Raw genomic sequence first — 21,959 nt, 5'->3', positions numbered from 1 at the left:
GCTTTGCCCTTGTCGTTGGGGGCGGGGGAGGGGACAAGGGGCGAATACTGGAAGCAAAGCCTGGGAAGGGGCTCTTTGAAAGCGTCCACCCCAGTGCCGTGCCCCGCCCACAAGTCCACACTGTCAGCTCGCCTCGGTTTCCATTGCGTTCTCCGCCGCTCTTTCCCGCCGCCCTGCCTTGATCCTGGGGGCGGTGCTGAAGTGACGGCCCGCCCTGCGGCCTCGCCCGCTAACGCCCAGTGCTCTGGATCCCCGGTCTGACCGGGCCATGTCGGCGGAGCCAGAACTCATTGAACTACGGGAGCTGGCACCGTCTGGACGCATCGGCCCTGGCCGTACCCGGCTGGAGCGTGCCAACGCTCTGCGCATCGCGCCGTGCACAGCTCGCAATCCGTCACAGCAGCACGTCCCGGGTCGCGGCCACCGCTTCCAGCCTGCGGGTCCCGCCACGCACACGTGGTGCGACCTCTGTGGAGACTTCATCTGGGGCGTCGTGCGCAAGGGCCTACAATGCGCGCGTGAGTAGCGGCCCCACGCAGCCTGCGATCACCGAACGGGAGGTCAAAGGCAGCACCATGGCTGCGGGTCAAGTCGCAGCGGAGGGGGTCAGCAGTGATGATCCTGCAGACCAGGTTCCATTACCTTGCCCCATCAGGGAGCGTGTTTAAGAAAATGGTATATCACTTGTCACACTTCGTCCGTGGCTGGCGCACAGAAGGTGCTGGTTTCAAGATCGTCTTTAAAGCGCCTGGGCTCTTGAAAAGCCTTTGTGCCTACTGTGCCCTGAGCCTGCATTCCGAGGTCCGCCTCTTCCCAATGATTGGCTCACTGTGTTCCCCTCCAAATTCTTGGGTGACCACCCACATATGATAGGGGGCAGAAAAAAAAAAGAACCTTGGTTGGGCTCCTTGTAAGCAAGAATTTTGTTGAGTCTTTAGTCAAGGTTTGTTTCGAGTCAGGGATCCAGAGGCTAAAACATGGAATACAAGCACACACACAGTAGTCCTTCTGGGGATTGCCAGCAAACAGAAGTTGGACTCACCCAGGACACTTTATACCCTCCCATCTCCTTGTGTCTAGACCTTCTTCCAGACTTGTTGGGTCCATTGTTGAAAGTGGACCTTAGGCATTAAGGGGTTTTGTTGTTTTGTTGGTTGTTGTTGTTTTGAAATAGGGTCTCACTATGCAGCCCTGCCTGGCCTGGAATTCTCTGTTCAGATCAGGGTGTGACAGAGATCCACCTGCCTCTGCTTCCCACAGTCTGATGTGTAGCTGGAGTTGTCAGTGCTTTGAGCGGTAAAGGTAGAAACTTCAGGGTGGAACTGTAGGCCTGTGCGTGCCTAGAGCTCATCTCATTCACTGCATGAGTATGTCACAAATTCAGATAGTGGACACAACCGTTTGTGACGAAATGCCACATGGAAGCAAGGGCTGTGGTATTACAACATTCTCAAAGAGAAAAAATCGCTCTGAGATGAGAAACGGGACCACTTGGGTGTTTGGGAGGTTGATAACCAAATCAGACAAGTGTAGGGTTTTACTTCAGACAACTTTTGCTGATATAGAAACCTGGGGTGGCTTGAAGTGGAAGAGAAGGGAAATTTTGGCCATGTGCATTTGAAATCTTTATTAGATGTTAAAGTGAAGGTACTACATGTAGGATTTGTTCTAAAGAGGCAAATCAGTGCCACCTTGGGTCTGGAACAGGTGAGTTGTAGACAGAGCTGGGACAGTACCCAGGTGAGAAACCTGGACATCAACTCTTAGACCTGGAGGTTGAGACAGAGCTGAGGAAGGGGCTAGCAAGGAACTGGGAGAAGGAAACCTGGCTAGTGAGTGTTGTCCCTGGGAGCCAAAGGGAGTAAGCAACCAACGTTAAGGATATAGCAATCCCGATAATGTGGACAGAAGGCTAAAGATTAGATGTTGCATTGGGCATTGGCACATATCTGTTAATCCTGGCACTGGAGCAGTTGGTGGAGGCAGGAGGATCACCGAGTTCAAGGTTACTATTTGAGGCTAACCTAAACTACAGGAGACCCTTTCTCAAAAAGCAAAATAGGCTTGTGTAAACAAATGAAGAGGTAGATGGCAAACAGAGGAAGTCGTAATTAAGCGCTTTTGTTTTCAAGTTAATGGCAAAGTGAAGTAATAGCTCTGCGGGGTTAGCAGGGTTAGATCTTTAAGTTCCTGAGGCCTTCCAGTCGGTTTCCAGAGGTACTTCGGACTGACGACTCTAAAATCTGTGTTGCGGGGGGCCATAACCGAGCTTGAGAAAAAGCCAGTCAAGCCCAAACCTGTCGGGCGGAGGCCCCCTGTCAGTGGGTCACTTCGCTGAGCTCCTCCGCCTCACGGCCAGCCCTTTCTGCAGACTGCAAGTTCACCTGCCATTACCGTTGTCGTGCGCTCGTCTGCCTGGACTGCTGCGGGCCCCGAGACCTGGGCTGGGACCCCGCACTGGAAAGGGACACGAACGTGGTGAGCTCGGGGTCGGGGGAGTGTGGGCAGGGAGGGGTCCCGGGGCTTAGTCCCGGCGCCGTACACAACGAACATCCCAATTACCGATTTCCCGGCATCGGAGAGGCTAGCTCTGCTTGTGGGTTTGTCAGGAGCCTACCCCACGCAAAAACGACGGCCCGCAAACCAGTAGCCGCGAAGGCGCGCTCTGGCACGCTGCACGCGCACTTTTCACACCCTGCTTCCGGCCCTGGGGCAACGTCGGTGCGCATGCGCACACGCCCTGCCGCCTCCCCCGGGGACGTGGAGCCCGAGAGGCGGAGCCGAGTTGAGATGCCTCCGCGATGAGGTCACTCCTCGAGTAGTAGCGTGGTGTCCCCGCCCCTCGGCGTTCCCCTTCCCGTCGTCCCCCACCAAAGACACCAGCACTAGACTTTTAGTCGTCTTCGTTTGCAGTCCTAACGGTCGCCGCGCGGCGCAGACCTCAGCGCACGCGCGTACTGACTCGCTCACACGCACGCACGCGCCCGGGGCGGTGGTTGGAGGCTCCCCACGCAGTAGACTAGGGATCGGGCGGGCAGGGCGATGAGCGAGGCCGAGACGCCTTCCTTCGAAATGACCTGGAGCAGCACGACGAGCAGTGGCTACTGCAGCCAGGAGGACTCGGACTCGGAGCTCGAGCAGTACTTCACGGCGCGGACCTCGTTGGTCCGCAGGCCGCGCCGGGACCAGGTGGGAAGCCGGGTGGGGGCTGTCGCCGGCGGGCGAGGAGCGGTCGCTCCAGTCCCGCCCGTCCCCGCTAAGTTGCGGCCTGGGGAGTTAGTTGATAGGCAGCCTCCCGGCGGGTCCAGACGAAAACCGGCCGAGAAATGTGTATTGGCGCGGGGCTCTCTCTGCTTCCGGTAGAAAGAAGCTCGATTCCAGCGCGCCGGTACTGAGTCCCCAGGCTTCCCTGACTTGTGGTCACAGACCGGTTGAGCCAGGGGAAGCAGCTCTGAAGCTTGGGTGGACCAGAGGCGGGCGTATTCACCCATGATTAAAGCCAGCCTCAGCCCAAATCGGCGTCTTGATTTCGCATTTGGGCGCTCCTACTCCCTCCCTGGGGGAAATAAGGAAGTGGAGGAGGAGTCCGCCGGGAAGTGAGAAGTTTGTTTCGGAGGTGAATCTGTCACTTCCACTTGCAGTCTTGGATCAGCCAGAAGAGTTTGCAGCCATTGCTGGCCAACTCTGACACCAGCTGCTGGAATGTAGACGATTTTCCGATCTTCCTTCCCTGGTGAAACTTTGATGGGGGGGTGGGGAATCTAGTAAGAGGGCCCTTGTTTTGGACCATAGGGAGCAGGAAGACTATAAAATGCCCCGAGTAGGGTTTCTACTTAAGATTTAAAGTGTGGTACTAGGGCAGGTGAACGTCTCTAGAGTCTCCTAGATGTACCAACTTATCAGAGACTTTTCTGGGAATATCGTGGTTGTGACCACCAAGCTCAGATAACTTGTTCTTGAACCATAATACCTCAGAAGAGTGCAGAGGCTGGGGCATCAGGAGAGTGAGGTGGAGACTTTAAAGTAAAGGTTAGTAAACTTAGCAGCAGCGAAGTAGAATTCCTTATCCAAGCCAAAAAAAAAAATTGTCTGTGGTGTTGTAGGAGAGAATTGATACAAATTTTTCTTTCTTTTCTTCGAGTCAGGGTTTCTCTGTAGCTTTGGAGCCTGTGCTAGAACTAGCTCTTGTAGACCAGGCTGGCCTCGAACTCACAGAGATCCGCCTGTCTCTGCCTCCCGAGCGTTGGGATTAAAGGTGTGAGTCACCACCGCCCGGCAATACAAATTCATTAAAGATGGGCTGCTACTTGACACCCCAAAAACCTTAGTCCAGACTGTAGATTCGGTGTGGACTCCTGAGGTTGTCTCCGTATCACTGAGCCTGAGTCATTGTCTATTATGAAAGGTGGAAAAAAACACAAGGTGCTAACCAGTTGAAAGGTGTATAAAGAAAATAATTGTTTAAAAGCAGCTGAAGTTTGTTGTAAGGTCAGTTTGGAGAGTACTTACCTTGCATGGTGACCTGGCTTCCATCCGTAGCATCGTTAATGAACCAATAGATAGGTGGATGGATGGATGGATAGACAGATGGAAGCTGAGAAGTAAAGTAAAATCATGATGGCTGGGGTTAGAGTTCAGTGACTGAGCCTTGTCCAGCATGTGTGAGGCTGTGGGTTCATCCCTAGCGGACACCTTGTGAGAACTCCTGGGATAAGGTGTTGGTCAGTAGTGATCCTAGCTGTGTTTGTTCCAGTGGCATCCCCCAGGACCTCTCTGATGTCAACAGGAAGTTAGACTGAGGCAGTGAGGCCAAGTGAGTTTGGTAGAGGAAAATTAATTCAAGTCCTGACCGCAGTAACCCACACTCCACCTTTTCTAGCAAAAACCCAGTCCCTAAAGAGCTAGTTAGTCTTCGGGCTAAGTTTCCAGACAGCAAGGGAAGAACAGCCTACCTGCTTGGCACTGGTAGGACAGCCGCTAACGGAAAGTTGCCTATACATCTCTGGCAGATTGGAGCCTGGCTTGAAGCTACCTTTTGTGCAGCCTGAATCAAGGGTAAATGGTAGTCGCAGTGATTTCTTCCCTACATGGGATGCGCTGTGGCTGGCCCCAAGAAACCTAAGGTTAACCCAACTGAGATCACCTTTCCCCTCCTGACTACTGATGTTTATCGGCTCCCCTGCTTCTGACCCTGCGGTGGCTCATGTTCTGTGCTGGTGCAAGGTGGAAGAGTGGGCTGCCTTCTCCAGAACAAACTCTGACCCAACTAGTGTTCTGGGACCAGCTCTGCAGTCAAGATGTGGTTTTAGTTTTATTTGGGTGGGGGTGGGGATAATACTAGGGATTGAGGGGTCTCTCTCATACTAGGCAAGAGTGTTTTTACTTTAAACAACAATTCTCCCTAATAGTCCTTCGTGTTTTCCTGGCCCATTGCCATGCGCCTTTGTCTTTGTTTCTGTAATGTTGTTAGGGGCCACACACAATCAGTGCTGAGGTGACCCCCATCCCAGATAGCAGGAAGCCAAATGATCCTACCTTTCTTTGCTGTCTCCATCTGTAGCATGCAAAATGGAGCAGTGATGGGGGCAGGGTGTATGGATTTGGTGGCAGGACCAAAATCAAGATCCAAGGAATGTTCTGGCTGTTTTTTTTTCTTTCCCTCCAAAAAAGCCTTGCACTTTTCAAGGGCCCTGTATCCATGCTGACCTGTCTTTTAGGACGAGCCTGCACAGCGGGAGACACCTGATCTTTCCCAGGCTGAGATTGAGCAGAAGATCAAGGATTACAATGGTCAGATCAACAGCAACCTCTTCATGAGCCTGGTGAGTTGGCTGCTCAGGCAAGGAGTGTGGGGCGGAACAGAACCCAGCATTGTGCCAGATGGCCAGAGTCATAGCCAAAGTAGTCTTGTTTGACTCAAGCAGTGATCTCTGCATACCTGGTCCCGCCCTGGGTGAACTCAACCCTATCCAGTTCAGTCTCCACTAGAACTTCTGTCATGCTGTGGTTTTCTTTCTTTTTTAGAACAAGGACGGCTCCTACACAGGCTTCATCAAGGTTCAGCTGAAACTGGTACGTCCTGTCTCAGTGCCTTCCAGCAAGAAACCACCTTCTTTACAGGACGCCCGGCGGGGAACAGGACGGAGCACAGCTGTGAAGCGCCGCACCTCCTTTTACTTGCCTAAGGATGCTATTAAGCACTTGCATGTTCTGTCACGAACACGGGCACGTGAGGTCATTGAGGCCTTGCTGCGAAAATTCATGGTAGTGGATGATCCTCGCAAGTTTGCACTCTTTGAACGAACGGAACGTCATGGCCAAGGTAGGTTTCCTATGCCACCTCTCCCTGTGTAAGGGGTATGTGTCACATGCCTGTGCATTCCGAGGCTGAGGCACCTGAGCCTGTTTCTAATTCTTTATCCTTTTCTCTCTGCCTGATCTCCAGTGTACTTCCGGAAACTATCAGATGATGAGCAGCCCTTGAAGCTACGGCTTCTTGCAGGGCCTAGTGAGAAGGCCCTGAGCTTTGTCCTGAAAGAGAATGATTCTGGGGAGGTGAATGTGAGTACATCATCTTATTTTCTTATCACCAGACAAAACTAGTAGGTTGTAGCTACAGTGAGAGTTTCAGGAGAAAATGGAGCTACAGAACAAACCCTGCACAATGTCTCCAAGAATATACAGGCCCTGGAATGAAAGTATAGGCTTCCGGGACACTGGAGCCAAGGTCTAGATCCTTAGGAAGAAGCTGAATCTAGTGGTTCATGTTTGTATCAAGGCACTTGGGAGGCTGAGACAGGAGGATTGCTGAGAGTTTGGGATCAGTTTGGGCCATAAAAACAAGCTAGAAGAACTGTCCTGGTTTTTTGTTGTTTCCTGTTGTGGGATTTGATTGACTCATGGTGAGCCAAGAACAAGTTCAGAGCTACACAGGTGTGGCTGAGAGATGTCTCATCAGTTAAGAGTGCTTGCTGCTTTTCCAGAGGACTCCCGTTCTGTTTGAAGCACCCATGGTCCACTTTCATCTACAACTCTAGCTCCAAAGGATTTGACTTCCTCCTTTGGCTTCAGAGGGTACCTGTACTTATGTGCATAACCCTACACAGACCCAGACATACACAGAATTAAAATAATGGGGCTGGAAAGATGGATCAGTAATTAAAAACACTTATTGATCATGCAAAGGATCCATATTAGGTTCTTAGCATCCACATAGACCATGCACACAGTGCACATATGTGCCTACAGGCAAAACACTTAAACACATAAAACAATTTTTTTTATGTGTATGAACAACAAAAAAAACACTCTACTAGCAAGGCCTAGTACTACCAGTCTGTAATCTCAACTGCTTGGAATGCTGAAGCAGAAGGATCACAAGTTGAAAGCCATCCTGGGCTACAGAGTAACTTAAAGACCTGTCTGGGTTAACTTAGTGGATACTATCTCAAAAAGTAAAAAGACTCGGGGCTATAGTTCAATGGTAAGATGCTTAGCATGTTGGATGCCCTTGGTTCATATCTTAGGGTTTCTATTGCTGTGATGAAACACTGTGACCAAAAGCAAGTTGGGAAGGAAAGGATTTATTTGGCTTACACTTCTACATCATAGTCCTATCATTGAAGGAAGTCAGGGCAGGAACTCAAATAGGGCAAGAACCTGAAGACAGGAGCTGATGCAGGGCCATTGAGGGAGTGCTACTGACTGGCTTGCTCTTCATTACTTACTCAGCCTGCTTTCTTATAGAACCCATGACCACCAGCCCAGGGATGGCACCAGCCACAATGGGCTGAACCCTGCCCTATCAATTAATCACTAATTAAGAAAATGCCTTACAGTTGGATATTATGAAGGCTTTTTCTCAAGGTTTCCTCCTTTCAGGCAACTCTAGTTTGTGTCAAATTGACCTAAAACTAGCCAGCACAATTCATTCCTAGTAATACCAAAGAAGAAAGACTTTTTACGTAGGGGTTAGTGTGTGGCCCAGTGGTTAAGATTATATGCTTAGTATGCATAAAACCAAGCAGCAGAAGAGAAAAGCAGGGGGTGAGCAGGCTGCCAAGGAATGTAGCTTTGGAGTAAAGAAAATGTAGTTAGTTTGCATTTATGAGACCCTGGGTTCATATTGGAGGGGCCCATGCAATAACAGCTGTTTGAGAACATCCTGATTTGCTGTCCCTCTATGAGGTGACTGTTGTGTAGGATCTGTTTTCTGTGCAGACTGCTCATGAGGATTCTAGCACAGACTATTTAGCCTAGCATAGTGATCCAGACTTAAAATCATGGCATTCAGGAAACAGAGACAGGAGGATCACAACTTTGAGACTAACCTGAGCTACATAACATGTCAGGGCCACTCTTTAATATGCGGCAAGACTGTGACTCAAAAAACAACAAAATAGGGGGCTGGAGATTTGGCTTAGTGGTTAAGAGCACGTGTTGCTCCTACAGAGGACCTGGGTTTGATTCCCAGCACCCAGATGACAACAGCTCACAACCATCTGTAACTCCAGTCCCCAGAGATGTGATGCCTTCTTCTGACATACATACATACACAGATAAAACACTTGTACATATAAAATAATTAAAAACAATAACAACAAAACCAAAACAGGTAAGGTTGGGGGATGAAAAGGAAGGTGGTACTATCCAGAAGCTCAGTCCTAATGTGTGTGACCGTGAAGCATTAGTTTTTGAGAAGGATTTGCCAACTTAGGCATTTCCTGCTGTAGCCCAGTATCTTTCTCCTCTGCCCCTTTGCAGTGGGATGCGTTCAGTATGCCTGAGCTGCACAATTTCCTACGTATCCTGCAGCGGGAAGAAGAGGAACACCTTCGACAGATCCTGCAAAAGTATTCTCGTTGCCGCCAGAAGATCCAGGAAGCCTTGCATGCTTGCCCTTTGGGGTGACCTTTCGTTTCCCTGGGTGGCAGGAGGAAAATAGGCAGTGCGAAGATCGTGCCGTGTGAGTGTGACAGGGCCCGTGGGGCCTGCGGAATGAGTGTGCGTGGAAGCCCTCCTCTGCTACAGGGAGTGAGCCCAGAGAACAGTGACGGAGCCCCCCTCTACCAGTGGAGACAGCGGGGCGTAGCTTGCAGCCCTCTGCCCATTATATACTGGGTCCTACTCTGGGTAGCTGCTCCAGTCTTTGATCAGGGTCTCAGCCGTGAGAATCTTAGAGACTCTACAAACAGAACGAGGTTATATTTGCAGGGGTGGGGGCCCGAGTCTATGGAGAAAGATTATTTGGGTTGTGAATAAGTCTCAGGATAGCCTAGTCAGAGCCAAGGGTAACTGCTCAGAATAATACATTCAGATGGAGTCTGTGTTTCCCTCTTCCAGTGCCTTATGACTTAGACGCATAACCCTGAGGTCAGGGAGGGCTGGCAAGTATAGCTCCTATGCCTCAGTGCATCCTCTAAGGACGATGCTGCTGGACCAGACCCACTTCTTGTTTGCCAAAGCCAGAGTCTCCCTCAGATACTTTTGATGGAAGTGTATGAATGTATGTAATGCTTTGTGGCCTCAACTGAATGCCTCCTGTGGGGAAAGGGATGGGGGTGTGACAGTCATCATCAGGGCCTGATGCCTGAGAGAATTGGCTGAATAAAGATTCAAGAATTTTTCTGGTTTTGGACTCTATGGATGTGGGCCCCCAGTCAGGAAGCACCTAATGAGAATGACTGCCAACAGTGATTGGCACATAGAGTGCATCTTTCCAAGGTCGCAGTGAGACCACTATGTTGAGGAGATGTAAGTCTCTGGATTCGGGTGTCTTTCAACACTCTGAGGCCTAGGTCACAGTGGAGACAAGAATAAGCTACAATTAGAGCACAGGGAAACCATTTTCTCACACACCACCTCAGAGAGCAATAACCCCTTCATCAAATAACTACTTGTGGGTATCGACACATTTCACAGGGTACAGTTGGGAACAATTCTTGGTTTCCTGTTATCTAGTGAATTTACGCTTAATTTAACCTCAAATATAGCCATAAGAAATTGGTTCACGCTGGGCTGTGGTGGAGCACGCCTTTAATCCCAGCACTTGGGAGGCAGAGACAGGCAGATGTCTTGAGTTCGAGGCCAGCCTGGTCTACAAGAGCTAGTTAGTTCCAGGACAGGCTCCAAAGCTACAGAGAAACCCAGTTTCGAAAAACCAAAAAAAAAAGAAATTTGTTCACAAAGTTTTTGAAGATATTTGGCCCCCCTGCATAATTGCTCCCTCCTTTAATCCCAGCCTTTAGGCAGAAGCAGGTGGACATGAAGCGAGCCAGCTGAGGCTACATAGTGAGACACTGTCTCAATAAAAGAAAATGAAAGACATTTAGCAAGTTCCTTAATTTCTTTACGTGCAAAAGTGACTACTGAAAAAAATTGTGAAAATAAGCTAAATATCCTAGCCTGAGGCAGGCCTAAGGTCTCTTCGGGGGTTGAAGAAGTGACCTAATTTGAGTATTGCCACTGGGCTCCAGTGTTGGGCGTCAGGGACTTTGGAACAGTCATACCCAACCCGACCTCAAAGTCCATAACAACACATTACCTCCGCTTTTGGGAGGGAGATGACCCTAGGGACCCATTGCCTTCTGGGACCTGGAAGGCAGCGCATCCTGGGTTGTTCGGTCTCCGAGGGTGGTCATTGGTTCTTCTTTACAGACTGACAAGATCTTGAGCCACTCAGGGGAGGCAGCGTGCGGGGCGTGCGGAAGCGGAAGTGAGGTTTCCGTGGAGACAGCAGAGCCTGCGGAAGGCGGCAGCGGCGGCACCTGCGAGTGGAGGCTGGGGCAGGGCATGGTCGCGCTCGCCGTACTGTGAGAGCGGAGCGGCCGCCTGGGTCCGCCATGCGCCGGTGGCGCTGACATGGGCGCCAGCGGCTCCAAAGCCCGGGGCCTCTGGCCCTTTGCCTCCGCTACGGGGGGCGGCGGTCCTGAGGCGGCAGGCGCTGAGCAATCTTTGGTGCGGTCTCGAGCCCGAGCGGTGCCCCCCTTCGTATTCACGCGCCGCGGGTAAGGGCATGGGTGTCTGCCTTGGGGAGGAAATCCGGGAACTAGGAACGCCCCCCCCCCCCACGTTTGAATCAGGAGGACAGTCATGTTTTGGATCCCCATCAGAGCAAGGGGTGGGGAAAACCAAGTGGCATTCAGCTCCTGTCTGCTCAGAAGGATTTTTTTTAAATATTTATTCATTATGTATACACTATTCTGTCTGTGTGTATGCCTGCACAGACCCCATTACAGATGACTGTGAGCCACCATGTGGTTGCTGGGAATTGAACTCAGGACCTTTGGAAGAGCAGGCAATGCTCTTAACCTCTGAGCCATCTCTCCAGCCCCCTCAGAAGGATTTTTTTAGAGAAGAGTTGGCTGAGTCTTGTCCCTTGGGTAAAAGCTCCCCCATAATCCCGCAAAGACGGTATCTAAGAGTCTTAAGATCTTCCTTTCATCCAATTCAACCTGCAAATTAAAGGCATTTATGTACCTCCTATTCTTCTAAAGCCTTAGAAGAATCTAACGGAAAGTGATCTTCTGTTTAGGTGTCTTACCCTCCCAACCGTGAAGGTGGACCTCTGAGAGTAATGTCTCTAAATTGGCAAGGCCTCAGTGCTGAAGGTGAGGCCACCCAAAAAGAGGCCTTCTCCCAGTTGGGTTCTCAAGACCTGGAGCATTAACCATCTTTTCCCCCAGGGACTCACACAAAATGGTCTGGACCTCGAGAGCTCCTAGGGACTGACACTCCCTGGAATGGGAATTTGCCCGTAAACACCAGAAAGACCCAACCAGCAGTGTTGATTAGGCTGTGCCAACCACTTGGGAATGAGTGGGAGCACAGCCTTCCTGGCTCAGACATCTACGATCTTGTTCTTTGTCCTGAACTAGCAGTGTCTTTAGAAGTGAGATTAGTGTGCCCAGGCCAGTTCCCACCCACTTTATAAGCTCTAGGTGAAGGGTCTGCCGCTGGCTAGTTTACCCTTGTGGATCAGACCGCTGATGAAACAGTGTGCTCTGCTGTGACCTCTTGTTGGTGTGACAGTATCAGTGGCATTGATGCACTTTCTGCGTCCCTCTAATGACTCCAAGCACCCAAGCAAAGAGTTCTTCAGGCCTACTATTCTTCCACCATGGTTAAGATTGTGTCTCTTCATCTGGGGTCCAGCACACTTCCCTGTGGTCTGGGGCATTTGCCATGATCAGGTGTGCAGCTCCAACCCAGCCTCTTCCCTTCTCTACACAGCTCCATGTTCTATGATGAAGACGGGGATCTGGCTCACGAGTTCTATGAGGAGACAATCGTCACCAAGAATGGGCAGAAACGAGCCAAGCTGAGGCGGGTACATAAGAATCTGATTCCTCAGGTGAGGGGCTGGGCGGTGGTTGTAACCTACATTGGTATGTCAACATAGATACAGATGGAACTGGGGGAGGAGCTGGGGATATCAGGAAGGCTCCTAGCATAGAGGCTCTGAGCTGATCTTCACTAGCCTCTGTTTCCACGGCAGGGCATCGTGAAGCTGGATCCCCCCCGAATCCACGTGGATTTCCCTGTGATCCTCTATGAAGTGTGAGCCTGTGGCATGGCAGACACAAGCACCCACTGCCCCAGCAAGAAACTCCCAGGCTCAAGGTGTAGCTTCCATTCAGGAGTCCAGGCTGGTGCCACAACCCTGAATAAACTAAACTCCATTGGCCCAGAACCTTCAGTTGTGAAAGGGGCAGTCCCTCAGTGTTAACTGGTATTGGTTTATGTCTGAACAATAAGTGGTTGGTGGCTGGTGAGGGCTAATGGCAGAATTGCCAGCCCGTCTCTCCCAGCTGCTTCTTCAAGAAGCATGGCAGGACACATGCTGGTCAGGAATGCCTGGTTCCTAGTTCCTTGCCTGACCTGCTTTCTTCCAAGCTTGCCTAGGGCCCAGCACTTTACAAGCAGAGTCTGCCTTCTCCCGGCCCCTGGGCTGTAGGGGCTGGCCCCACATGGGAGCATCCTTCCCCCACTTCCCTTCCCCCTAGTCAGAGCATTCAGCCGTTTGCTACCTCGATTCCTCCTGTGTTGGACAGAGACTGGGGATAGTGCTAGCCTCGTTCTTCCTGCCTCCCTGTCACTCGTCCCCGCTCTAAGATGGACAGTTAGCTGGCCGTTAAGTAAGAATGGGGACTAGTGTGGGAGGCTCCTTTCACCCAGGGCTGCACTGATCTCTCTTGATTTCTCCCAGGTGCCCTCCCCCAAGTTGAGAGGGTGCAGGCCGGGGTCAGGACAGGCTAAGGATGCCTGTGCCTATGGGGACTTGTCCCAGACCACATATTCTGTCTAATCTCCCTTGTCTTTGCGCCAGCAGTCCCACCCATCCCCAACTGTCGGGGAGGGGCTGTTCACCACCCAGTGGTAAGAAGCAGCAGGCCGGGGCTGGTACCAGTAGCTGTGAGGAGCCCATCACCCCTTCTCCTATAGTATCTTCACTTCTTCAGGGTCAGTTAAGGGAAAATACTGGAGCTCCTTGGCAAGGATCAAAAGAAGGGAAAAACGCATAAAAGGAGTAATTCAAATGTGAAGGTTTGTAAATAGACTGTGATGATGTTGGGGCAGAGTTTGATTTCTACATAGAGATGGCTTTTAAAAAAAAAAAATCATTGTTTGTAGAAGCTCTGGGCGTCTAGAGTGTGGGAAATGGCTTGGGGAGGGTGGTCCCCAGCATAGGAAGACTGTTGTGTCATTTGTTCAATTTCAATAAAATTATTTGTAGACCCTGCACATGAGCGTGGCTTCCAGTGAGGCTTTAAGACCCCATTTCTAGACTACCACTTGAGCTGATCAGGTAGGCCTCTGGCCCTGGACTCTGCCAGGATGGCAAGCCCCCTCTAAGAGCTAGTAAGTCTGAACATTGCCTGTAGCAATACCAGCCATGGCCAACAGGTGGCTGTGTTCACACACCATCTCCAGCCCTGGGAGGTGCTCACCTGCCTCACCTTGTTGGGGTGGGGGTGGGGGATTGGTCTTGAAACCCTTTGGAGATTTGCCTAGCTGCCTTGCCTGAGGGGTGAGTGTGATCATACATAGTTGTGGGATAGTTCTGGTCCCAGCAGTAACATATTATATCAAGTGAGGTTACAGCTTAAGCCCCATGACTGTCAAAGTACCCGCTATTCTTGAATGGCAGCCAGGTATTCCCACCATGCCCTTGGCCTCCTACCAGGCTCTGGAGTCCACACACACCTGACTCTTGGCAGGTAACAGTTGGAGGGATGAGCTCTTAGGCTCTATCCCTAGTACGTCCTCAGCTCTCTGCTGCCAGGGGACATTCTGCTTACATTTCTCAGGGTATGCTATGAGTAGCCTCTCTGCTAGGCCTAGCCTTTGGCCATTAAGCTCAAGAACTTTAGGAAGGAGGAATTCATCAACCCAGGGTCAGGGCAGTTGGTCTTCGAGTTGCTCAGGGGCTGGAACTTGTCCAGTCTTGAGTAGGATCACCTGTGCAGCCTAGACTTCCAGTTCTGTAGAATGACTTCCATCCCCCTGTGCAGGGCCTCCTGTTCAGAGGCCAAGGCTCCCCATATCAGGCAGTATCCTATCTCCCATTGCCACCATCCTGCCTGGGGGAACTCCCTGTTCTGGACCTGTCTCGCTGACCCCAAAGCCATAAACAATAGACACATCAGGGCAGTGTTTCCCCACTCCATCCGGCTGGGCTGTGCTCACTTCCTTCCTGCTGGCTGCCTAAGGAAGTGTCCCTGCCCTGGACAGTCTGGCCTGGCCTTTGTTTTCCCAGGAGTCCCACCCTTGGGGCTTCCTAGAAGCTTTGGTCCCTTGTGAAACCAACACAGGGGTTCAGGGATGCTCCATTGATGTGTAGGACCACAGCCTAGGCTGGATACTCAGCCCCCATACAACTTTTTATTAGCACAGGGACTCCCTAGCGTCGGGGAGGTGAGCCACTTAGGTTCTGAGGGGTGGCTGGTTCAGGGTGATTTGAGAGCAGGCAAATTTGCCTGCACCTCCAGAGAGGTCAGAAGGGACCCTGCTAGTCTTCAGGGGTCCTCTTGTGAACTCTCTCTCCCACAGGGACACACATCTTCACACCTTCATGTGTGAGAAGCCCCATGCTCTGCACACCCTCCTAGCCCCTGCCCACCCCCCACTCCCATATCACACAGACACAGGCATTAACACATTGTCACATTGTCTCCTTTGTCATACTTCAGATACTTCCGCTGTCAGTGGAAAAAGAATTGACTCAGCTACTGGAAGCCCCCACCCCACCCCACCCAAGTTTCCCCCTCACACGAGATAGTTTCCTTCTTTGGAACCTGCTCTAGGGGGCCATTAGATAAACAATCAAGCAAAATAGTGTGACTCCCCTGAATACCGTCATTTGCCTCCCCCCACTACTAGATTTGATTTGAGGATGATTGAAACCTCAAGGAGATGAGTGCCTGACCCTAGGCCTATATCCTTCCTGTCACTTGGCACAACTCCTGGGCCCAAATCCTACTCAGAGGAAGGGTGCCAAGGGCAGCCAGCCAGCAAGGGAAGCAGGGTCAGGGGGCTCTCCTCCCAGCCCCTGTTCCTGTCCCTTTCCGCCCAGAGGGGCAGCAGGAAGTGAGGAGAAAGGGTAGGGGTGGGAGGCGGGAGTGGGTGGGAGGGAATGGGGTTTATCAAATCCCCAGCAGGCTGCCCACAGGGCAGCAGCTGGTGCAAGTAGCCTGGCTGGAGAAGTTCACCTCAGGAAGAAGGGAGGCCGCCGACCTACTGGGCGGACGGACTCCCGCACAGGTGAGCCCAGAGAAGACCTTTAAGCTGATCGGCGCTGCCTTTGATTCGCTAGCCGCTACGGTGCTCCTTAGCTTTCAGGCATGCGGGCGGGAAAGGGGCTGGCGGCTTTCGGGAAGTTGAGTCGTGCTGTGGAGAGCAGATCTAAGAGGCGAGGGAACAGCTCTAAACCTACTCCCTACCAGAAGGGGATTGCAAGGCAGAAGGGTTCAAAATATGGACTAGAGGCACTGGGGAGCCACTGCAGCCTACTTTCCATAATTCCGACCCGAAACTTCTGCGACTTGCACTTTATTCGTGGTTGACTGGGAGTCCCCATCCCACCTCCACCACGTCACAGAGACTGGACCGGAGAAAATCCAGTGGATTGGCCTGCCCTGGTGTGGATCCGGAGAAAGCGGGTAGACCACTTTTCCTTTTGGGCCAGGCTGAACTTCAGCCCCTCTAGCGACGCGACGACCAACCCCCTGGTTACCACGACAACCGCTGCGTCGACTTTGCCAGAGGAGGGCTCAGAGGCAGTCCTAGGCCCCCTCCTCTAGACAGGCAAGGGGCGGGGCTTCCCTCTGACCGCAAGCTAGTGTAGGGAATCTGGGATCCGAGAAGGCGGGTCGTTAATGTCCCTGGCGGCTCCGGATTCACTCGGGTCAAAATCTCTTATACTACACAAAGGGCCCGCACTGCTAGAGTCCAAAGTCAGGCTTGCGGGACTGAACCCGCAGCTACCCCCAGTCAAGGCCTCGGCCGTAACCCTTTATTCCACATACCACCACCTCCGCGCGCGCCAGCCCGCCCCATCTAGTATTCTACTCCTTTAAGAGGACGGCTGCAAAGAGTGGACTGTTCCACTGGCGACATACTGTGGGGGTACTATCTCAGGCTGGATGGCTCTCGCGGCTGAGACTCTAGCGGGAATTCTGATTCCAAGAAGTATTAGATCTCAGATAGATGACTATGTTCCTCTACAGAAGGTCTGGGGGTCCTCGAACTCGAAACGCAGCACTGGAAGAAAGGAAGGCGAACAAACCCTCCCCGCGAGGCCGCCATGGGTCCACCTCCGAGGCTCGATTCTTAAAGGGCCCGCTGGTCGCCGCTGGCCTCGGGGCGGAGCCAGCAGAGGCTCGAGCTGGGGCAGTGCTTGGGAGAAGGGCCGGAGCGGGCTTGGCTGGTACCAGGATGGCGGCGGCCCTGGCGTGGGTCCTGGCGGCGCCTGGTGCGAGGTGAGGGCGGGCGTTGCAAGCCTGGTGATTCTCTTCCTGTGAGCTGGGCTCTGAGTCTCTAGAGGAGCCTTCATAAATGACCCAGGGACCCCACCCCCACCCGGGTGAACTCTGGCCCCACGTGCGGGGCGGGGGCGGGGTCCCGCACAAAGACCGGGAGGAATACCCTCCACTCGGGACCCCTTGTGCTGGGAGGTGAGGGTGTAGGCCGGCCGCGAGGACTCGCACAGATTTTCGGTGGCTGTGGTGGGAAGGGCAGGTCGGCGAGCACCGCGGTGCGAACTCCGCTGCCCCTTTGTCCCCGGACGCATCCTCCAAGCCAAAGACAGTGTCGGTACCCGGGACTAAATCCTGACAGCCTCACTCTTCTGCTTTGGAGCATGTTGTATAGATACCAGTTCCTCTGCTGTGTTCATAACAGCTTCTGTATGCATTGTGTCCAAATGCTATCCCTTCTCTAAATCAAGAGTTCTTAGCGGGGGGTTGGGGGACCTCTAGGGTGGAGCTTGTGTTCAGGGTGTTCTAAAACCGTGTACTGTATGGTATATAGGCATGTAAGTGACTCAGGCCGTGAGTCTGGAGCCTAATTCGTCCCGTTTTCAGAAGGGACACAGACCTAAAGGAGATTCTTGCCCAGCCACAGGCAGCTCCAGAAAATTCTGTGATTTGGTCGAGTCCCTAGGTCTCTTGCCTACCCTTCAGTATCCATCTCTCAAACTTCTTATGGCCTTGGCAGACACGGTGGGCAGCACAGTGTGGGTTTGGGAGTGTAGACGGGATTGAGGTGCATGCCTCTGGAACTGTCTAGACTGATTTGTTCTCTTCCCACACTTCCTTCAGTTCCTGAGCTGCTACCAGGCAGGTGACACTTCCTGTAGCCCCCAGCATGCGGGCAGGACTGGGTCCCATCATCACACTGGCCCTGGTGCTGGAGGTAGCATGGGCCGTGGAACTTAAGCCCACAGTGCCACCCATCTTCACTGGCCGACCCTTTGTGGTCGCATGGAATGTGCCCACACAAGAATGTGCCCCGCGCCACAAAGTGCCCCTGGACCTTAGGGCCTTCGATGTGGAGGCCTCACCTAATGAGGGGTTTGTCAACCAGAACATCACCACCTTCTACTACGACCGTCTAGGCCTGTATCCACATTTCGATGCAGCTGGGATGTCTGTGCATGGTGGTGTGCCTCAGAACGGTAGCCTCTGCGCACACCTGCCCATGCTGAAGGAATCTGTGGAGCGCTACATTCACACCCAGGAGCCTGGGGGGCTGGCGGTCATTGACTGGGAGGAATGGAGGCCTGTATGGGTGCGAAACTGGCAGGAGAAGGATGTGTACCGGCAGTCTTCACGCCAGCTGGTGACCAGTCGACACCCTGACTGGCCGCCAGACCGAATAGTAAAGCAGGCACAGTATGAGTTTGAGTTTGCTGCTCGGCAGTTCATGTTGAATACACTACGCTATGTCAAGGCAGTCAGACCTCAGCACCTCTGGGGCTTCTACCTCTTTCCTGACTGCTATAATCATGATTATGTCCAGAACTGGGAGAGCTACACAGGCCGCTGTCCTGATGTGGAAGTGGCACGCAACGACCAGCTGGCCTGGCTCTGGGCTGAGAGCACCGCTCTCTTTCCCTCTGTGTACCTGGATGAGACACTGGCTTCCTCCACACACAGCCGCAACTTTGTGAGTTTCCGTGTTCAGGAGGCCCTTCGTGTGGCTCACACCCACCACGCAAACCATGCCCTCCCAGTGTACGTCTTCACACGCCCCACATACACCCGAGGACTCACAGGACTGAGTCAGGTATGTGTTCCAGGGCCTTGCCTTCTTCCTCCAGGAACCACTGCATGCTTGGGTTTATCACGGACCAAAAGTACTAGAGTTAACTGCAGAGTCCACGTTTCTTTTAGTATTGTGGAAGGCCGACGTCTTCCTCATTCTGCAAATAAGATTGAGGCCCAGAGCTGAGAATTAGCCTAGAGCCTCTAGGAAGTCCATGAAAAGTGCACAGAATTAAAGCCAGTCATCCTGATTTAGGAGCCAGAATGTGTGCCCTTGGCTTTGGAGACGAAGGTCCCAAGTGGGCATGGAAATGGAATTAAACCCAGAAAGCAGAGCGGCCCCGCCTGGAGGCATACGGGGAGGTATGGTCAGCAGGTTAGAACAGGTGTGTCCCTCCTCTCCTGTCTGGTAGTAATCATCCGTTCCCACACAGATGGACCTCATCTCTACCATCGGTGAGAGTGCAGCCCTGGGCTCAGCTGGTGTCATTTTCTGGGGCGACTCAGTGTATGCTTCAAGTATGGTAAGAGACCTCCCCAGCCAGCCAAACCTGGTGGGAAACTTATACTTTGGCTTCCACCCTCACCTGGGTATATGAACTGAGTCTAGCTTGGCTGCCTCCTAAGCATGGAGGCTTTGTCCCTGAACCCAACAGAGAAGAAGGGCACCCCCACCCTGTTCCCAGGAAGAGGAAATGCTGTCCTGAACAGCTGGAGTTCCACCCTTCCTCATCTACACAGCTGGGTTCCAGTCTGTCTCCACCCCACTTCTCACTAGGGACAGGACCGTAAAGGCTCGGGAACTGATATGTACATATGTACACAAGTAAGTGTGCCCCGGATGATGTTCAGAGAACACTTGCCTGGGCTAGGAGTCCAACTCCACTGCTGCCAAAAGAAAGAGGTGTAGACAGTTTCCATCAGGGCTTTAGGCAGAGGCAGCTACCATTGGGTGCTCACCTGCTAACCTTGGCCTCTTCCTCCAGGAGACCTGCCAGTACCTCAAGAATTACCTAACACAGTGGCTGGTTCCCTACGTAGTCAATGTGTCCTGGGCCACCCAGTACTGCAGTTGGACCCAGTGCCATGGCCATGGACGCTGTGTGCGCCGCAATCCCAGCGCCAATACCTTCCTGCACCTCAGTGCCAGCAGCTTCCGGCTAGTGCCTGGCCGTACACCTAATGAACCCCAGCTTCGACCCGAGGGGAAGCTCAGCGATGCCGACCTCAACTACCTGCAGACACACTTTCGCTGCCAGTGCTACTTAGGCTGGGGTGGCGAGCAATGCCAAAGAGACCATAAGCGGGAAGCTGGAAGTGCCAGGAGAGCTTGGGCTGGGCCCCACCTCATCAGTCTGCTGACTTTGGTAGCCATGGCCCTTACCTGAACCTTATAAAGGAGTCTCCCACCAGGATATCACTCCAGCTGGCCTCTGGCACAAGGATCTGGGCATGAGGAGCCTGTTGGGGGTAGACAAATGAATTTGGCGTGGGCAGAGCCCCCGGGATGCCTAACAGGCATCCATAGCAGCTGTCATCCCCCTGTTCTAAGGGGGAGAGAAAAATCCCCCGAGAAGCCCCTCATCTTGCCAGTGAAGAAGGAGGCTACAGCTAAGCCAGGGAAGGCCTGACTCTACTTCCTTGCTCCTGGATAGTTTATAGTTCTGGGGTCTCTTTTGTAAATTAAATATAAAACAACTCTGCCTGGTTTTCCTGTTTCTGGGCTAGTATGTGCAGGAGAGCTCAGGGTTGTTGAGGTTAAGCTGTGCTCTTTGAATCCCTCAGCTGTGTGGTCACTGGGGCCTAGGGCGATGCCTACTCAGCAGTGTGGGGGGGCAGGACCCACTAGAGGAGGGTTCCTGCTCTACCCTAACGTCACTTCCACTTTACCTTGACTGGAATGAATTGTGCCCACCATTGTGTGACTGACAGAGCTAGCTATGTATCTGCCACCTGTCCCAGTAGTCCAAGCTTTCTTCCCTCAGCCACCTATGGAGAAAGGGGAAGTGGTGCCTGATCATTCCGATGTTCCTACAGACAAGGGCATTTCTGCTCCCTGATCCCGAGGGCATGGGACTCCTGTCACATGCCCTTCTGGCCATCTGGAGATGTCAATCTGTCACTGTGTGGATACCTGATGGAACTACCCTGATCTGCAGTCTGCAGAGCAGGGTCATCCCCAAAGGTCAGCTTTGGAGCCAGGACATTATATATATATATATATATATATATGGTCAGTGATAGAGACTCGCCTAGATGTGTGAAGGTCCTGGGATTGATCACCAGCACTGTGTGTGTGTGTGTGTGTGTGTGTGTGTGTGTGTGTGTGTGTGTGTGTGTTATAAATACACAAAAAACCTCTCCCAGGGCTGGAGAGATGGCTCAGTGGTTAAGAGCACTGCCTGCTCTTCCCAAGGTCCTGAGTTCAATTCCCAGCAACCACATGGTGGCTCACAACCATCTGTAATGAGGTCTGGCGCCCTCTTCTGGCCTGCAGACATACACATAGAATATTGTACACATAATAAATATTTTTTTAAAAAAAAAGACACAAAAAAAAAATCTCTCCCGCCCATGGGACAAACTAATAGGAGTTTCAGAGGAGAGAAGCAGCAGCTGGGGTAACTGGGACAACTCTGACCGGTGTTACCTCCATTGTCCTTCCCTCAGACCCACTAGAGTGTCAGTGATGCCCTCAAGAAACGTAGTGGCCCTACAAGTGCTCCCACGGTTAGCTTGTACCAAATCTCAAGTTCGCTCACCAGAACCAGAAAGTGAGTAAGGACAGCCAACAACCATGTTGAGATTTGAAAGGGATGTGGAGGAACCAGGTGATGGTGCATGCCTATTGTAATCCCTGTAACTTGGGAGATAGAGGCAGGACGATCGGAAGTTCAAGCCCAGTCCTGGCTTGGAGGCCAGCCTGAGCTCTATGGGTATAGCTCACATATGAGAATATGGCTCATATAGGTCAGTTAGTTATATGTCTTCAAACAAAAGAGGAGCCTGCTGGTGGTGGTGCACACCTTTAATCCCAGCACTTGGGAGGCAGAGACAGGTGAATCTCTGTGAGCTCCAGGCTAGCCTGGACTACAGAGAGAGTTTCAGGACGGCCAGGGCTACACAGAGAAGCCCTGCCTTGGGGAAAATAAATAAATGAACAAATAAATAAATCAAAAATAGGGCTCTGGGTAA

At 52.2% G+C, this 21,959-nt stretch overlaps 3 protein-coding genes and 1 long non-coding RNA gene across 6 annotated transcripts; 3 read left to right on the top strand and 1 right to left on the bottom strand.

Moving 5' to 3' along the window:
* The first annotated feature begins 253 nt into the window (after positions 1 to 253).
* On the top strand, positions 254 to 9,625 carry Rassf1 (Ras association domain family member 1). Of its 3 annotated transcripts, XM_048424423.3 has the most exons (6): positions 254 to 518; positions 2,372 to 2,478; positions 5,718 to 5,822; positions 6,025 to 6,322; positions 6,446 to 6,561; positions 8,764 to 9,625. In XM_048424423.3, the coding sequence occupies exons 1-6, from the start codon at positions 269 to 271 to the stop codon at positions 8,908 to 8,910; spliced, it is 1,023 nt and encodes a 340-aa protein (XP_048280380.3). In that variant the 5' UTR covers positions 254 to 268; the 3' UTR covers positions 8,911 to 9,625. The 3 variants fall into 3 exon arrangements, with proteins under 3 accessions (XP_048280380.3, XP_048280381.1, XP_085544936.1); XM_048424424.3 differs by lacking the exons at positions 254 to 518; positions 2,372 to 2,478 and adding an exon at positions 3,043 to 3,189; XM_085688810.2 differs by lacking the exons at positions 254 to 518; positions 2,372 to 2,478 and adding an exon at positions 3,611 to 3,733.
* LOC125393772 (uncharacterized) lies at positions 2,102 to 2,739 on the bottom strand. The gene is made up of 2 exons (XR_007229936.2): positions 2,563 to 2,739; positions 2,102 to 2,457 (listed from the first exon to the last, which is right to left on the bottom strand). It is a non-coding gene; the product is annotated as an uncharacterized LOC125393772 (long non-coding RNA).
* A 1,115-nt stretch (positions 9,626 to 10,740) lies between the features above and the next one.
* Positions 10,741 to 13,743, top strand: Tusc2 (tumor suppressor 2, mitochondrial calcium regulator). The gene is made up of 3 exons (XM_048424425.3): positions 10,741 to 11,006; positions 12,232 to 12,352; positions 12,497 to 13,743. The coding sequence occupies exons 1-3, from the start codon at positions 10,861 to 10,863 to the stop codon at positions 12,560 to 12,562; spliced, it is 333 nt and encodes a 110-aa protein (XP_048280382.1). The 5' UTR covers positions 10,741 to 10,860; the 3' UTR covers positions 12,563 to 13,743.
* Positions 13,744 to 15,627: 1,884 nt separating this feature from the next.
* On the top strand, positions 15,628 to 20,467 carry Hyal2 (hyaluronidase 2). The gene is made up of 5 exons (XM_048423645.3): positions 15,628 to 15,762; positions 16,728 to 16,979; positions 17,820 to 18,786; positions 19,199 to 19,288; positions 19,751 to 20,467. The coding sequence occupies exons 3-5, from the start codon at positions 17,866 to 17,868 to the stop codon at positions 20,150 to 20,152; spliced, it is 1,413 nt and encodes a 470-aa protein (XP_048279602.1). The 5' UTR covers positions 15,628 to 15,762; positions 16,728 to 16,979; positions 17,820 to 17,865; the 3' UTR covers positions 20,153 to 20,467.
* Positions 20,468 to 21,959: the final 1,492 nt, after the last annotated feature.

Source organism: Myodes glareolus, chromosome 4 (genome assembly GCF_982192425.1).
Source record: "Myodes glareolus chromosome 4, mMyoGla1.1, whole genome shotgun sequence".
Classification (NCBI taxonomy): domain Eukaryota; kingdom Metazoa; phylum Chordata; class Mammalia; order Rodentia; family Cricetidae; genus Myodes; species Myodes glareolus.
Note: the sequence above shows the minus strand (reverse complement) of the source record. Positions and strands in the feature narration are given on the sequence as shown.